Source organism: Urocampus carinirostris, chromosome 13 (genome assembly GCF_059441175.1).
Source record: "Urocampus carinirostris isolate Australia breed hairy pipefish chromosome 13, RoL_Ucar_1.0, whole genome shotgun sequence".
Taxonomy (NCBI): domain Eukaryota; kingdom Metazoa; phylum Chordata; class Actinopteri; order Syngnathiformes; family Syngnathidae; genus Urocampus; species Urocampus carinirostris.
Window position 1 is genome coordinate 3713536 of NC_142361.1, and position 18481 is coordinate 3732016.

Genomic DNA, 18481 nt, shown 5'->3' on the forward strand with positions numbered 1-18481 from the left:
GGACAAAAAACGCAGACACTGAAAAGTTACACTTTTTGGTTTAGAAGGACAAAGAAGATAACAGGGGAGGTCTTTGTTTAATCTATTTTTAACCTAAACGTAACAAAAATAATAAAACATAAACAGCACTTTGACCATTTTTACTTGCATGTATAAACTAACAGAATATTCCTCCAAGATTGAAAACACTGGAAACACCCCAAAAACATAATGTTCCATCAAAAAAAATAATTTACAGGTGTTTTTTTTAATAATACCAGTTTCAGTGGTAAAAAAACCCACATGTATCCTAAAGGGAGGTGGAAAAAAGAAGTCCAGGGGAATTTGTCCTACCACCCTCCTGGGACAAGGCAATTCTTCTGTCCCAAATATAATGCCATAGGGAGCAAGGCACGCCAAATCCTTGATCCTGTAAATTACAAAAACAAAAAGACATCTGCACAAAACGTACAGAGTATTAATTTTTTTTTAATGTGTCATTGAATATGACTCTCAAAAAAAAGACATTCCTCACACGTCAAAAAACAAAAAAAAGGAGTACAAAATTAAACCCAAGCTCATTTTCCCCCCAACAAGATTTACTACACTACCCTTGCTGGTTTTTATAGTTCAAATACTAAAAATTGAAATGGCAGCACTCACCAGGACTCAATCTTCCTTGAACATAGTTTCCTCCCCTTGGTGATAAACACCAAATGATTTACCACCAACACTTCCCAACTCAGTAGTTAGCACCTCTCCCTACCTGGCCTGCCGCTGCATCCTGCCTGCTAGGCAGAAGAGAGGGCCAAATCTGTGCATCCATCTCTAATCAGAAATGACTGAGGCATACAGGAAGCACAGCAGTGTTGACTATGTGCGGTAAAGTCATCTGCTTCTGTGGCAACACCACAAATTCACATAAAATCACAGGGGGAGAAAATGTGATCCTACAGAGAGCAACGAGCTGCAATGTAAACATGTTGCTGTTCCTTAACATAAACCTGTAAATCAGTTTTCACGATAGGAACTGACTTAGTGAGAGACAATCAACAATTTGCATTACTGTGTTAATTTTTTAAATATTGTGCAATGGAAGGTATTTTAGTTATTTTTTTACTGTTAGTTTGCACTGTAGTTATTTGATAAAAATGAAACATTTTTAAGATCTTTATGCTGTGTTTAAAGTAAATACGAACTAACTCAAGGGGATGATTCAATTATTCAATGATCATGACATTTCTAAATAAAAAGTATTGGATTGGTATCCATCAATGGTACCGTGTACTTAATTGGATGGGATCAATACCAGAATTTCCAGTACAGCCCACTCATATGAAAAATGTTGACTTCTCTAGAAGAGCGTCATAAATGTTTTCAGACACTGGTGTTTTGTATGTAAAGCGCATGCGTTCTGAAAAGAGCAGCTTACCATTTCCTCAGTGCTGCCACAAAAAAGAAAAAAATAAGCCGCACTGAATTTAAAGCCGCATGTTTGAAATGTAGCAAAGAATAGCAGTGTGCCATCCGGAATTTAGATTTGACATTTGTGAAAGTTATCAAAACATTAAACATTGGAATATAGAAATCAGTCACACGATTGCCGCCTATGTAAAAGTGACTTACCGATGTGAAATACAAAACATGGTTTGGAACCCCAAACAAAAGAAATCAACCTTAAAAATCAAGAATAAAACAACTACAATCCTTAGAAAATTACAAACAGTTTCAAGTATGACGGGCATCGACTGTTAGCCTTGAGTATCAAAAACACAGCTTTTACCATACTGAAGGGGTCTATCCCTTTTCAAGCGTCAAACTACTTTTTGTTACTAATTTGCACAAAGTGAACCGTCTTTGATGTGCATTTCTAAAAGAGCAACTCAGCTAGATGGCTTGCTAGTTAGCTCGAAAGGTAAACAGGTAAAAAACTAAGAGGGAGCTAGATAGCTAGCTAAAAGAGTAAAAAGCCATCTGAATGGCCGAATAGAAAGCTGAAATAGCTAGCTAGAAAGGAGACCAATATTTAGTTTGATAACTGGCAAAAAGATTAAATGTTAGTTAGAGACTGTGCAATTTTTTGTTTAAAGCTTGCTAGATAGCTAGCTACAAAGTCAAAAAGCATGCTATCTCTAGCTATCTGGCTACCAAGAAAATGTATAAGGGTAGCAAGTCAGTTAGCTAAATAGCTAGAAATGTATGAAGACAGTTAGCTAGAAAAGTTAGCAGGTAAAAAAAAACTCAAAGGGAGCTACTAAAAAAGTAAAAAGCCTACTAAATAGCCAGGTAGAAATCTGAAGAAAAAAACTAGATAGCTAGCTTAAAGAGGTTAAATTTTAGCTTCATAACTAGCAAAAAAAGATAAAAAGTTAGCTAGGTAACATGCAAAAATTGCAAAAAGCTAGATGGATGGCTTGATAGCTAGAAATAAAGGAAGTTAGCTAGCTACAATGCTAAAAGGTAGCTAGCTCAAGAAAACGGAACATTTTTTTGCTCGTTCACTTTATATAACCCTTAAATTGGAAATTAGTTTGTTGTAATTCCTGTCAAATAAATCAAGAAAAAGATGAATAATTACATTTGTTTAATACATGAAGATTCTGAGTCTATCCTTATTAATTGAAGCCCATGAACTGGAATCTTGTTGAATTTCTAAAATAACAATTTATTATGTCATTGTCATTGTTATTAAAAATAGGGTTAAATAGACTCAGTCAATTAATAAAAAAATGATTTTACTAGAAAATCACAATGACTAAGCCCTGGTGAACCCTTTTCAGAACCTCAACTGTCCTAAGCGGGCACTCTGATACCCGCGGGCACCATGTTGGAGACCTCTGCCATACTCCACAAGAAAATGAAAAGGTATTTCGGTTTAAACATCCAACTATATCTTAAAAACTCCAAATCCACCCGTGATTTCTGCTTTCACAGCGTGTTGAGCTCGATGAGTCGGCTGGCGAATACAGCCAGCGTGCCGACAATGCACACAGCCATAAAAACACACAGCAGGATGTGATCTAGGACCATGGCCACAAACTTCCATTCTTCAGCTGCCTGCAATCATAAAAAAATGTCACTCTCAATTTGGAGAGTTAAGCTGCATTCATACTCATGTTCATGTAGGCCACATGTGTCAAACTCATGACCCGTGGGCTAAATGTGGACAGCGATACAACGATGAGAGAAGCGCAAGGAAGAAAATTAACTGCGTCGCCTCAAACAATGTTTATTCTTTTTTTATTGATCCGTTAATTTTTAAAACGCCTCTCTTCTTTTGATTTTTTTTTCTAACTTTTACAGTCCTACTTATGTAGTTCCCTTAAGGTTTGATTTTATGTGAAATGCTGATACATGCTGCTAGAAACAAAAAAAGGCCCGCCATTGCTTTTGTCCGTCAGGCCACGGCATCGTGCTGCTAATCTGTGCCAGTGAGTCCTGGCACTCAATGATTGCTACCTGCAATCTTCCCCCCAGAAAAGGGATCATTATTCCTAATTGAGACTATCCCCTATTCTGTTTTTGGTTGGCTTTTTCTATGTTCAATCTCTGTGGACCAGTTCTACCTCCTGATCAAGAAGTGATCTGAGACATCTACTGGTAGATTAGTGAGTTGATCAGATTGCCAATTGTCAATTGTAATGCAGGAAATATTGATGTGGTTAGAATTCCCTAACGCAAGTTTAGGCAAACTTTCGTTGTTTCTTCCTTTCGATATCCCCCAATTGTCCATCTTCCTCTTCCTCCGTCAATTCGATGTTTTGGTCCCAGTGTTGCAGGGTTCATTTACCTTTTTCATGGCCAAATTCACGCACCTCTGACGGACTTTAATAGCCATAGTACCATTAAAAGAAGATATCCAGTGCTGATCAAAAGAACAAGAGCCGGGACATTAGTTTCAAATGCCAACCTTATTTTGGAACCCTAAAATCTGTTTAAAACCCAAACTTGCAGCCCAAACCCTAGATCTATACCCAACCTTGGATGTAACCCAATCCCCTAACCCCGTCTCAAATTGTAACCTTAGCTCTTAATCTAGGACCCTACACCAACATGGAGCTCCTCCTTGATCTGCTACCTTATCGTGGTGGAGGAGTTTGTGTGTCCCAATGATCCTAGGAGCCATGTTGTCGGGGGCTTTAAGCCCCTGGTAGGGTCACCCATGGCAAACAGGTTCTAGGTGAGTGGCCAGACAAAATGCAGATCAGATGACCCCTTATGATGAGCAAAAACAATGGTCCTCAATTTCCCTCGCACGGACGCGCGTTACCGGGGCCCCCTTCTGGAGCCAGGCCTGGAGGTGAGGTCCGCTGGCGAGCGCCTGGTGGCCGGACCCTTAACCACGGGGGCCGGCCGGGCACAGCCCGAAGGGACAACGTGGGATCCTCTTCCCATTGGCTCACCACCTGTAGGAGGAGCCAAAGGGGTCAGGTGCGCTGGGTAGCGTCCAAGGGAGGGGTCCTTGGCGCGATGATCCCTGGCTACAGAAACTGGCTTTTGGGACATGGAACGTTACTTTTCTGGCAAGGAAGGAGCCCGAGTTGGTGCGTGAGGTTGAAAAATTCCGACTAGATATAGTCCGACTCACCTCCACGCACGGCTTGGGCTCTGGTACCAGTCCTCTTGAGAGGGGTTGGACTCTCTTCCACTCTGGAGTTGCCCGTGGTGAGAGGCGCAGAGCCGGTGTGGGCATATTAGTTGCTCCACGGCTCGGCGCCTGTACGTTGGGGTTCACCCCAGTAGACGAGAGGGTAGCCTCCCTCCGCCTTTGGGTGGGGGGGACGGTTCCTGACTGTTGTTTGTGCTTATGCACCAAATAGCAGTTCGGAGTACCCACCCTTCTTGGAGTCCTTAGAGGGTGTGCTTGAGAGCCCGCCCCCTGGGGACTCCCTCGTACTGCTGGGAGACTTCAACGCTCACGTGGGCAATGACAGTGAGACCTGGAGGGGCGTGATTGGGAAGAACGGCCCCCCTGACCTGAACCCGAGTGGCGTTTCGTTACTGGACTTCTGTGCCCGTCATGGTTTGTCCATAATAAACACCATGTTCAGACATAAGGGTGTCCAGATGTGCACTTGGCACCAGGACACCCTAGGCCGTAGTTCGATGATCGACTTTGTCGTCGTTTCGTCTGACCTGCGGCCGCATGCTCTGGACACTCGGGTGAAGAGAGGGGCGGAGCTGTCAACTGATCACCACCTGGTGGTGAGTTGGCTTCGACGGTGGGGGAAGATGCCGGCCCGACCCGGCAGACCCAAGCGTGTTGTGAGGGTCTGTTGGGAACGGCTGGCAGAATCTCCTGTCAGAAGAAGTTTCAATTCACAACTCCGGCAGAACTTTGCCCATGTCCCGAGTGAGGCGGGGGACATTGAGTCAGGGTGGACCATGATCCGTGCCTCCTTTGTCGAAGCGGCTGATCGGAGCTGTGGCCGTCAGGTAGTCGGTGCCTGCCGCGGCAGCAACCCTCAGACCCGTTGGTGGTCACCGGTGGTGAGGGATGCCGTCAAGCTGAAGAAAGAGTCTTATCGGGCCTTCCTGGCCTGTGGGACTCTGGAAGCAGCTGGCAGGTATTGGCTGGCCAAGCGGAATGCAGCTTGGGCGGTTGCCGAGGCAAAAACTCGGGCATGGGAGGAGCGTGGCGAGGCCATCGAAGCCGACTTCCGAACGGCTTCGAGGAAATTCTGGTCCACACCATCCGGCGTCTTAGGGGGGGAAGCGATGTGCTATCGACACTGTGTATAGTGCCGATGGGGCGCTGCTGACCTCGACCCGGGACGTTGTGAATCGGTGGGCGGAGTACTTCGAAGACCTCCACAATCCCAGACACGTCTTCATCTGGGGAAGCAGAGCCTGAGGACTCTGGGTTGGGCTCTCGTATCACTGGGGTTGAAGTAAAAAAACTCCTCGGTGGCAGGGCCCCAGGGGTCGATGAGATCCGCCCAGAGTTCATTAAGGCTCTGGATGTTGTGGGCGTGTCATGGTTGACACGCCTCTGCAACATCGCGTGGACATCGGGGCCAGTGCCTCTGGACTGGCAGACTGGGGTGGTGGTTCCCGTCTTTAAGAAGGGGGACCGGAGAGTGTGTTCCAACTACAGGGGAATCACACTTCTCAGCTACCCTGGTAAGGCCTATTCAGGGGTACTGGAGAGGAGGGTCCGCCAGGAAGTCGGATCTCGGATTCAGGAGGAACAGTGTGGTTTTTGTCCAGCTCTTTTGTCCAGCACTATACACTCTGCAGCGTCTTTGAGGGTGCATGGGAGTTTGCCTGTCCAATCTACATGTGTTTTGTGGCCTTGGAGAAGGCATTCGACCGTGTTTCTCGGAAGGCCCTGTGGGAGGTGCTTCAGGAGTATGGGGTACCGCACAGTCTTATTCGGGCTGTGCGGTACCTGTATGCCCGGTGCTAGAGTCTAGTCCGCATTGCCGGCAGTAAGTCGGATTCGTTCCCGGTGAGGGTTGGGCTCGGCCAGGGCTGCCCTTTGTCACCGATTCTGTTCATAACTTTTATGGACAGAATTTCTAGGTGCAGCCTTGGTGGGGATGGAGTCCGGTTTGGGGGCCTCAGCATTGCATCACTGCTTTTTGCAGATGACGTGGTGCTGTTGGCTTCCTCAGGCCGTGATCTTCAGCTCTCGCTGGAGCGATTTGCAGCAAAGTGTGAAGCGGCCGGGATGAGGATCAGCACCTCCAAGTCCGAGGCCATGGTACTCAGTCGGAAAGGGGTGGTATGCTCCCTCCGGGTCGGGGAGGAGGTCTTGTCCTAAGTGGAGGAGTTCAAGTATCTTGGGGTCTTGTTTACGAGTGAGGATAGGATGGAACAGGAGATCGACAGACGGGTCGGTCCTGCGGCTGCCATCATTCGGACCCTGTACCGGTCCGTCGTGGTGAAGAGGGAGATGAGCCGAAAGGCAAAGCTCTCGATCTACCGGTCGATCTACGTTCTTACCCTCACCTATGGTCATGAACTTTGGGTCATGACCGAAAGAACACGATCCCGGATACAAGTGGCCGAAATGAGTTTCCTCCGCAGGGTGGCTGGGTTCTCCCTTAGAGATAAGATGAGAAGCTCAGTCATCCGGGAGGGACTCTGTGTACAGCCCACTGCTCCTCCGCGTTGAGAGGAGCCAGTTGAGGTGGTTTGGGCATCTGATAAGGGTGCCTCCTGGACGCCTCCCTCGGGAGGTGTTCCGGGCATGTCCCACCGGCAGGAGGCCCCGGGGGCGACCCAGGACACGTTGGAGAGACTATGTATCTTGGCTGGCTTAGGAACGCCTCGGGGTCCTGTCGGAAGAGCTGGAGGAGGTGGCTGGGGATAGGGACGTCTGGGCTTCCCTTTTAAGGCTGCTGCCCCCGCGACCCGACCTCGGATAAGCGGAAGACAATGGATGGATGGATGGATGGATGGATGGATGGCATGAAGCTCAAACAAAATCCTAACCAAATTTCTGAACCCTAAATTCAGTTTAATACCCTAATAAAGGACCCAATACGTTAGTTTCTAACTTAGCTGCAATTTTAATTTGGAACCATATAATACGTTTAAAGTTGTTATTTGAAGCCCAAAACCTAGCTCTTAACCCTAACCTAACACCTAACCTAAGAAAAAGAGCAAGAATTTCAAACATTTAAAAGCACTTCAACTATAATTAAAGCATATGTTTGGAGGATATCTTCCTTCAGAATACAATGAGACTGTTTTTTTGGGGTCCTAATTCTGGTGGAGCGTCAGTCCCACCGAATGGGTGATCATCAGAAAATCCAATTTTAAACCCAATATACAGATGCTCCCCTACTTACTACTATTTGACTTACGAAAAACGGGAGATACGATCATTTTTTTAGGATGTAAAATAATATCCTGAAATTGCTGTAAGTTAGATTTTGTATTGTGTGCACCTTTTTCGGTGCACAGGACAGTACTGTAGTGCTTCTTTCCGCCGCTACCGGCGTGTGGCGCTGTGAGAGGTCACCCAGCATCCACCCGGAAGAAAAAAAGTCAGCTTCCTTTTCCCAGTTCGCGTGTAAACATTCTATACTGTATCTCCAGCACGCTAAGAACTTTGACCTTTTTATTGGGGCGGCAGTAGCTCAGGAAGTAGAGCGCTCGTCTTGGGATCGCAGTTCGAATCCCGGCTCATCCGTGTTACATGTCGAAGTGTCCTTGGGTAAGACACTGAACCCCTAATGCCCCCAATAAGCAGGTTTGCGCCTTACATGGCTGCACGGTCGCTATTGGGAAATGTGAAGCACATTGTAAATCGCTTAGAGAAGTCATTGACTTGAAAAGCGCTATATAAAATGCAGATCATTTCATTTCATTTAATATCTCGTGTATCCATTCAATCTGGTTGGTGTAAATAAGATGGGAGCTGTTTCATTTGAAATTAAAGTGGAATATGGAAGCTTGATACTGTTGAAAAACGGACACGTTTTACAACGGAGGAGGAAGTAGCCTAACTCTTGAAGCCCATCTTCCAAAATAAGTAAAACTTAACTTTATTTCTCTTTATAGAGCATACTATTTTAGTAAATAACAATACAGGTTACTTATACAAGTCTTAAACATATTTATATAAACCTTAAACATAGAAAATATAGCACTGAAGCAACTTACGAATAAATTCAACTTCCGAACGATTGTCCAGAATCTCGTTTGTAAGTCGTCTAATAATTGAAAGCAATTCTCCCTAAAAGTATTTTTTTTTTAATGATTCATTTGACCACCTAAATCAGGGGTGTCCAAACCAAGGGGGCCAGATTTAGTGTGTTAAAAATGTAGGTGGGCCAACCTTGGCTGATGTTCTTTACATATAACAGCAATTAATTTAAATACATTTCAGTGAGCCATTATGTGTTTCACATTTGCTTTTTTACTTTAATCTCAGATATCTTAAGCATTTGTTTTGGTTCATTTGAAGCATGGATATCAAAGTTCAATCGACATTGAAAGTTGAATTTAAATAATTACTTAACTTCACTTTTTTAGACACTTTAACTTTTTTGTAACAGTTGAAGAGAACTAATTGTACTCTTGGGTGCAAATTACATTTGAAACATAAAAAAAAAAAATCTCACCATGGCAGTTTAATATTTACAGAATTTTTAAACACAATAACAGAGAAATTGTCATATCAACAAGTGCAGAGCTCATATAAAATATGACAGTAACTATAAATGTTGATTGGCATACCTCTCTCTCACTCTCGCTTGGCGACCCAGGGACAGGACGCGCGGTGGTAATGTGCGCACTAGCAGTGTAGCGAGCTTTGTGGGTACCTTACAGTCCAACCCTGCAGGCTTTCACTCCGGAATAATAGACTAACATAACCCTCCTCAATGAAAAATGATGACTTGTCCGCATTAGTGTGATGGGTGAAACTGAGATCTGGAGTGCAGGACAAAGGCCAGGTCTGGCTCAATGGCAGTAGTATTGATGCGCAAGATGTCTTGTAAGTGAGAGTCCGATAGCCGTGTCCTCACATGGCTCTTATTTAAGTTCATTACCGAGAATGTCTTCTCACAAAAATACATCGACCCAAACAAGCTTAGCATTTTCTTACCAAATGTAATATGCTCTGGAAACCTGTCCTTATTCAGCTGTCGGTTAAAGTTGGTGAGAGTAAGTTGCTGGTGCTGAGCGCGGATCTCTGCGTCTAACTGCAGCTCAATGACCTCCAGCTGCAAATGGTCTGGAACATCATCTGTGTCCACGGAGAAAGGTGAGGAAAAAAGAGTGATCTCCTTCTCGATTGCTGCAAAGTCCTGAAAGCGTTGTTTAAACTCTTCAGCCAGAGATGAATTATCTGACGCGTACCTCCTTGTTTGCACACTGACATCGCTCTGTGGGAATCTGACCATGATTTCTTGCAGCGCTGGAAAGTGTGCAGTTCTGGGCTGGGTCGACGACAGGTGTCTTTCCAACAGTAGCAGCTTGATTCAAAGGCCTTGACATGTGAATATAGTTGGTTTATGACTGCATTTGGTCCTTGGAGACTGGTGTTGAGTACATTAAGATGCTTTGTAATGTCAACTAAAAACCCCAAATCAGCCAGACAAATAGGGTCACTTAGTTCTCCAATAGGTTGTCCTTTTTCAGCCAAAAACTCACAGATTTCTTGCCTAAGTGAGTAGAAGCATGACAGTGCGGAACCCCGACTGAACCATCTCACGTCATTGTGATAGACAACATCTCCACATTCCGCATGAATCTCACTAGGAAACTGTTGGAAAAGACTGTGGCATAGCGCTCTGGAGCAGATATAGTTAATTGATTTTATCACCAGTCCCATAACATCTTTGTATCGGAGATGTTTAGCACACAGAACTTGCTGATGAATGATGCAATTGAGTTTTACAGCTTTCCCTCCTTCTTCACTTTGTATTAGTGTTGCTCATCCGCTTTGTTTGCCAGTCATTGATGGCGCGCCATCCGTAATTATCCCAGAAATTTTATTCCACAGGAGTTTCATGTTATCCACGTCAGCGCAAACAGAAGAGAATAAATCTGTTCCACTTGTTTGGTTTTTCAGGCTCTGTAGGTCAAGTAGTTCTTCAATAATATTCATTTCGTTGTCCACTCCTCTCAAAAAAATAAGTAACTGAGCAGTGTCAGAGGCGTCTGTGCTTTCGTTGCAAGCTAGTGAAAAAAAGTCAAACTCCTTTCCTCTGATTCCCAATTGTCTTTTGATGTCCGATGACACCTCCTCAATCCTGCGCGCTGCAGTGTTACGTGCCAGGCAGACTTTGGCAAACTCTTGCTGCTTCTCAGGACATATATTTTTTTACCATTGTCATCACACAGTCTTTGATCAATTCACCCTCAGTGAAAAGTTTGCAATGCTTTGCGATCAGCACTGCTACCTCGTAACAAGCCTTTGTAGCACTCTTGTTTGACTCTCGAGCTTTTGTAAAATATTGCTGCTGTGACATTAAGCTAGCTTCAAGATGTTTCAGTTTCTCGTTGCGTTCATTACCTGTGATCTTGTCATATGCGTCACCATGTTTTGTTTGGTAATGTCGCTTCACATCTCTTTAAAAACAGCCACTGTCTCTTTACAAATGAGGCAGACACAGTTGTTACGTAATTCAGTGAAGAATTAATCCAATTTCCACCCATCCTTGAACCGTCAGCCCTCGCAGTCAACTTTTCTCCTTTTGTTAATTGCCGCCATTTTAGAAAATTGGGGGGGCCTAACATAATAATTTGCTGTTACTATTTACGCCTCCAGGTGGCAGCATTAGAACACGCAGGTAACATGCGCTGCTGCTCAATGTATTACCGGTACATAATTCTACACGCGGGCCAGGCGTTATTGGTTTGATGACGGAGGCAGCGGGACGGATGAAAATTGACCACGGGCCGCATTTGGCCTCCGGGCCGGACATTGGTCATGCCTGACCTAAAGACACTAAGACAATGGAGAAGACCCGCCATTCTTACATTGTTGGATTCCTCGTCCGACTTCATGGTCTCTGCAATGTATTTGACACCTTCAATGGCACTGCGGACGTCGAAGTTCTTGATGATGGGCGACTGGTAGGGCACGCTGGCAGGAGTGGGGTTACCTGTGCAACACAAGCTTCATGTCAGAACATTCTTTTTCATGTTCTCAAAAGTGCTTTTACCCGAGATGTCAGAGATGTCCATGTCAGTGGGAAACAATCGTTTCTGTCGAATCTCCTGGCTGGGCCTCTTCATGGTGGAGAAGAACATCATGTTGGGTATGGTTTCGATAAATACCTGCCAGCGAGGAAAACAGCACAACAGTCAGATCATAATACAGCCCTTTTTAGATTAGGGTTGCCAACTCTCTGAAAAAATAACAGGGTCCATACACCTTTTTATGGGCAAATTCTAGCACTTTTAGGACCTTCATAGCCATTTCCCTAATTGGTCCAGTACAATTAAAAGAAAAAATTTAAGAAAGGGAGCCTAAACCTTAGTTTGAAAAAATATGGGGCTCAAACTCTAGTTCCCAACCCTAAACCTCCACCTAACCCTAGGTGTAACCTTGTTTCAAACCGTAATCCCTCACTCTAAACCCATTTTGGAACCCTACATTCAGTTTAGAACCCTAATATGGGTTTCAAACTTTAGTTCCTAACCCTAAACCTTAGTATGGAGCTCAAACACAAAATTCTAACCCTAAACCTCCTTTTATCTACACCCCGCATACAGAACTTTGATCTAAAATCTGCTGTGCCTTTTCTCAAATGGGAATTAGACACTATTTGAGAAAATATGTTGACATCTAGCCACCTTTTTCAATGTTCTACCTTTCGTATCCAGGCGGGCATGGTGTGCGTGCTGGGTGAGCGGTGGTGCGTGTTGATGACGATGACGGTGATGATGATGGAGGCGATGACGAACACCATAGTGAACAGCATGTACTTCCCGATTAGCGGCACGGCGCTAGATGTGGACGGTATAAGCTCCACGATGACCAGCAAGAAGACGGTGAGGGACAGCAGGACAGAAATGGACAGTGTCATCTTCTCGCCTGAAGAGGAAACAAGGCTATCTTAAGTGGGGTAAGCTTTACTATAGCGCAGAGTTGTCAAACTTATTTGGGCTCAGGGGCCACATGGGAGAAAAAAAACCTCATGTGGGGCCGAACAAGTAGATTATATGAGAGCAAAGAGGAGGTTAGTGAAAAGAGATACACAGAAAGAGAGGGAGGTGTGTGTGTGTGTGTGTGTGTGTGTGCGCGGGGCATTACAGTGAGAAAGAAAAACAAAGACTGTGGGTGGAGAGAGAGAAAAAAGGGAGTGAGAGAATAAGGTGAGAAGGGAGGCAGAGATGAAAAGAGGAACAGTGAATAAAAGAGGGCAAAAGAGAGATAAAGAGAGAAATAAAGCAGGAGAGAGAGTGAAAAAGAGAGCAAATAAAAGAGAAATAGAATAAAAAGAGCGAAAAAGAGTGGAAAAAGTGAATAAAAAGAGAAAGCAATATATCTCCAGTTGGTTTGCGAGCGGTGCCTGGCTTTGTCAACATCAAGTGTGCATATTTCAAACTGTAGCTCATTTTTTTCCCTGTGCTTCTCTGGGTTTTGTCTTGCAGGCCGGATTAAAACTCTTAGCGGACCTGTGTCAGCCCATGAGTTGCTTCTTTGGCACCTGTTCTATAGCGTTTTAAAATACTGTATACCCTCGCAGTATCGCAGTTTACTTTTGAAGTTTAGCCACTTGGCGGATTTTAAATGTGCATTGTATTCTACATTCTAAGCTAAACAGTCACCCTGCTCATTCTCTGCCTGTGCTTGCCTGTACACCAATAACATTGCGTTCCAAACTGTACACACATATAGAACAGCTTGACGAATCTACATTACGCACGCGCAAATCGTTTTAAATTTTTCTAAAAACCACCATGTAAGCAAAACACTTTGAGGACTGACTGTGGCCGTGCCCAAAAGACAGAGAAACAGGCTTTCCTGACACGTTAAAGCAGGGATGTCCAACTCCAGACTTTTTGTTTTCAGGTTGGCTCCATCAGTAAAAGAATGTCAACAGCAAATTATTTTTTGCTTACCTCCAATATACAGGACTGTCTCAGAAAATTAGAATATTGTGATAAAGTTCTTTATTTTCTGTAATGCAATTAAAAAAACAAAAATGTCATACATTCTGGATTCATTACACATCAACTGAACTATTTCAAGCCTTTTATTATTTGAATATTGCTGATTTTGGCTTACAGCTGAAAAAAACTCAAAAATCCTATCTCAAAATATTAGAATACTTCCTCAGACCAAGTAAAAAAATAATTTTATAACAGCAAAACTAAATCAAACATTTGAAAATGTCCATTGATGCACTCAGTACTTGGTTGGGAATCCTTTTGCACGGATTACTGCATCAATCCGGCATGGCATGGAGGCAATCAGCCTGTGGCATTGCTGAGGTGTTATTGATGCCCAGGATGCTTCGATAGCGGCCTTCAGCTCATTTGCATTTGTAAGTCTGGTGTCTTTCATCTTCTTCTTAACTATGCCCCACAAATTCTCGATGGGGTTCAGGTCAGGGGAATTAGCAGGCCAATCAAGGACAGTGATGCCATGGTCAGTGCACCAGTTACTGGTGGTTTTGGCACTGTGGGCAGGTGCCAGATCATGCTGGAAAATGAAATCCTCATCTCCATAGAGCTTTTCAGCAGATGGAAGCATGTAGTGCTCTAAAATCTCTTGGTACACAGTTGCATTTACTCTGGACTTGATGAAACACAGTGGACCAACACCAGCAGCTGACATGGCTCCCCAAACCATTGCTGACTGTGGGAACTTCACACTGGATTTCAAGCAACTTGGATTTTGCTCCTCTCCAGCCTTTCTCCAGACTCTGGCGCCTTGACTTCCAAATGAAATGCAAAACTTGCTTTCGTCTGAAAAGAGGACTTTGGACCACTCTGCAACTGTCCAGTGCTTCTTCTCCATAGCCCAAGTCAGACGCTTCTTCCGTTGTCTTGAGTTCAGAAGTGGCTTGACCATGGGAATACGGCTATTGTAGCCCATTTCCCGGACACGTCTGTGAACTGTGGCTTTTGATACCTGGACTCCAGCTTCAGCCCACTGTCTTTGAAGCTCCCCCAAATTCTGGAAGCGGCTCTTCTTCACAGTTTTGTTAAGGCTGCGGTCATCTCTCTTGGTTGTGCAGCGTTTCCGGCCACATTTTTCCCTTCCAACAGACTTTTTGTGGATATGCTTTGAAACTGCACTCTGTGAACAGCCTGCTCTTTGAGAAATTTCTTTTTGTGTCTTACCCTCCTGATGGAGGGTATCAATGATGGTCCTCTGGACAGCAGTCAGATCAGCAGTCTTCCCCATATATTGAAATTGTTTATTGAAGGTATTGTTGGATACATTAATCAAAACATGACACAAAAAGAAAAACTAATGCTGAGAGTGAGCATGGCCAAATATGGTCACCTTACGCCCCCTCCCCTAAGGAAATTTGACAGATCTGTTTCTGCCAACCTTTGCTTAAAGGTTTGCACCGTATCTGCACTAATAACCCGGTCAGGCAAAAAATTCCAAATTTTTGGTATCCTAAAAGAAATAAAGTTTCCGTGCAAGTTGCTGGTAGGTCTAGGCACCCGTAACTTATATCTGTGACCACGTAAACCATCAACACAACAGAACTCAAAAAATTGATCAAAAGGCACATCGATCATTCCATGCAGTACTTTGAACACAAAAATTAAATCAAATCGAATTCTACGGAGCTCCAAAAAGTCCAAGTTCAGTCTTTGTAGTCTTTCCGGATATGACAAGCTGTGCATCCCAGGTATCCGCTTCGTATACCGTCGTTGAACTCCTTCCAGTAGGTTAATGTCCTTGAGTAAGTAAGGGTTCCACACAACGCTGTTATATTCTAACCCGGGTCTAACATAAACGCAAAACATTCGAACTAAGAATGCTGGGTTCTTGTTGTAAAAGTTTCTGTAAATGTTTGATGCCATGTTATTGGCTTTGTTGGTAATTTTGGCGATATGCGTGATAAACTTTAAGTTTGAAGTAAGAGTGACACCCAGATCCTTATGTTCAGTAACAACATGCAAATCATGATCATTAATGTTATACAGCGGAACAGAACCATGTAAAAACGACTGTGCTAAGCATTTATGAGATGACAATTGCAGTTGCCACTTTTCGGACCAAAGAAAAACTGATTTAATGTCATTTTGGAGAGAATCAATTGTTCCTGTAAGAAAGCCGACAGTTTAGCATCATCGGCAAAAATTGAGATGTCACTACTTTGAATGGCCTCAGGTAGGTCGTTCACAAAAAACAGAAATAATAATGGTCCTAGTACTGAGCCCTGCGGTACCCCACTACAAACTTCCGACCACGCTGAAAGAACATCATCAATTTTTACGCATTGTTTACGATTTGACAAATACTGTAAGCTGTTATCCATTCAAGCAGTTTTCCCCGAATACCATAGCATTTCAGTTTTTGTAAAAGCTTGTTATGAGACACTTTATCAAAAGCCTTGCAAAAGTCTAAGTAAACAATATGACCAGCCATATTGTGAACAAAAAACATACTGGTAATATTATTCAAATGAGCTATTAAGTTAGTCATGGTAGAATGTCCGGACCTAAACCCATGTTGTTTAAACGTAAAAAGATTGTGCTCCTGTATAAATTTCCATATGGCATCTGAGATAATTTTCTCAAACACTTTACAGACGCAGCTGGTCAAGCTAACTGGTCTATAGTTGGCTGCACTTGTTGTGCTCCCCCCTTTAAAAATCGGTATGACAATAGCACTAAGCCAGTCCTCAGGCAGCTGTGAATCCTCAAAAGATCTAGAGAAAAGGTAAAATAATGGTTCACATAGAAAGTCAGCTAGCTTTTTAAGCAAGAAATTTGGAATTTTGTCAGGGCCGGCTGAAAATTTGCTGGGAAGTTTTACCAGGTATCTGTGAATTAACTCCTTTGAAAGTTCCACAGAATTTAGAACAGCTGAGGTTCTGCTGGGAAAGTCGGGTGAAACCCCATTGTCACGACCAAAAACACTGGCATACTGATCATTTAATATACGGACATTGTCAGCATTATCTGTAGCAACGGTACCGTCAGATGCCTTCAGGTTGGGAATAGATGCCCTAGAAATTAGTTTACGGTTGATGTATGAAAATAATTTACGAGTATTATTAGCCTCTAAAACTTTATTTTCCTCAGCCACCCTTTCCCGCCTGATGGCCCTCCGCAGTTCCCTTGAAGCATCTTGATAACTTTCCAAGTATGCCAACTGATCACGTTTATAAAGCTTGTGAATAAACTGCTTTCGCCTATGCAATTCAGCTATATCACGGTTGACGTGAGGTGTAACAGCAACTGAGGGTACGTATACAGATATCAAAGTGTAAACAACAAATTTAAATATTGCCCACATTTCTTCAATATTCCCACAACTATCAAATAAGAGGTACCAGTTGACACTAGACAGAAAGTATCTCATGCCATGTAGATCACAGTCTTTAAAATTTATGTAGTTCTGAGCAGCGGTATCTTTTTTAAGAGCCAGGTTAAGTTGGAAAGTAACAGAATCGTGATCACTGGTAGAGAAACTCGGCCCAACGTCAATGTTTTTAACCAGATATCTGTCAGTGGAAAACACAAGGTCTAATACATTGGACCCCCTGGTTGGTTTATCGACATGCTGAAAGAAACCTGCATTTGAAACCAAGTTTTGGAACATTGAAGTTAGATTAGTATCAGAATTTTGAAGAAAACTGCGGTGAAGGTCAGGAAAGTTAAAATCACCCATAAGTAGAATTTGCAATTTAGTATCAAAAATAGAATTCAGATGTTCGAACATAGCGACGTTGGCCTGAAAAGAGCTCAGGCCAGAGCGATATACAAGCACTATTCTCAGCTTCACCCCAGAAATAAGAATATCACATCTCAATAACTCAATTCTATCGAATTGATAATTAGCGACAGAAAACACAGTTATACCATGAGAAACCATGAGCAAAACTCCTCCATGTTGGGCATTTTTACGGTCAGTTCTAATGGACTGATATTTCTCTATAGTTGGCCCTGTGTCACCAGCGGAGTACCAAGTTTCTGTAATTGCCAAAATATCAGGGGTGTAGAAATTGATGTACGAGACCAAGTCATCTGCCTTAGAAGTCAAACATTGGGCATTAATGAGATGAATCAAGGGGCTGTTCAATAAAGGCGAAGGCGACCTTAGGCATTTCCCGGCTTGACAATAATTTTCCCGTCCCGTATAATAATGTTTACTTCACCTTCGTCCCGACGGCGCTTAAGTTCGTCCTGTAGTTCCCTGTCGCGTTCCCTTTCTTTTGGTGTCATATCTGGACGAACAAATCCAGAAGACAACGTCGGGAAGGTACTTTTCACCCGATTGAATCCACGGAGAAACGCCAGCCTTGATCTTGTATTCCGGAATCGGATCTTCACAATCCTTGGTTTACCATCATTCCTCAGCCTTCCATCACGAAAAACTTCCAGAATGTCCTGTTTCTCTACTCCCGGGACTGCTTCGGCGACTTCCTGAAAGAGCTGGGAATCCTGGACAGCTTCCCCATTTTCTCGATGTGTCTTTGCTCCAACCACCACGAGATTATGCTTCCTAGCCTCCTTTGCTAGCATTTCCTCCATTAGGCTAGTCGACATTCTGGCAACTTCTGGCATCATCTGCGTCATGATTTCTCGGACCAAAGTTGGTACCATGGCCTTCACGGTTTCACGGACAGTGGAGACCAAATCAGCAGAGTTCAGGGCACCGCACGGCCCGACGACCCGGATAGAGGCACCGGAGTGCTATCCACGTAGGTGAACACCGTTCCAGAGCTACTCAGAGAAGCGTAAGAATCCTTATCATCAGCGGATAAGCCGGGAACGCAGGACTTGCAGATGTAAGTAGCTTGCTTATCCTGTATCGCGAGGCTTAGGTCCTGAACTGACAGTCCAGAGCACTCATAGTGAATATAGTGTTTGCAGTGACTGCACTGGATCATTGCTC

The 18481-nt window shown here is 43.8% G+C and overlaps 1 protein-coding gene across 1 annotated transcript in view; it reads right to left on the reverse strand.

Moving 5' to 3' along the window:
- Positions 1 to 2620: 2620 nt before the first annotated feature.
- The window catches only part of LOC148353516 (acetylcholine receptor subunit alpha-like), a 37950-nt gene continuing 22089 nt past the window's right edge, over positions 2621 to 18481 (reverse strand). The window contains exons 7-10 of the mRNA XM_088351132.1: positions 12258 to 12481; positions 11607 to 11721; positions 11422 to 11546; positions 2621 to 3036 (exon numbers count right to left, since the gene is read on the reverse strand). Of these exons, the coding sequence (XP_088207258.1) occupies positions 2908 to 3036; positions 11422 to 11546; positions 11607 to 11721; positions 12258 to 12481 (593 nt within the window). The 3' untranslated portion in view covers positions 2621 to 2907. The remainder of the gene's footprint in view (positions 3037 to 11421; positions 11547 to 11606; positions 11722 to 12257; positions 12482 to 18481) is intronic.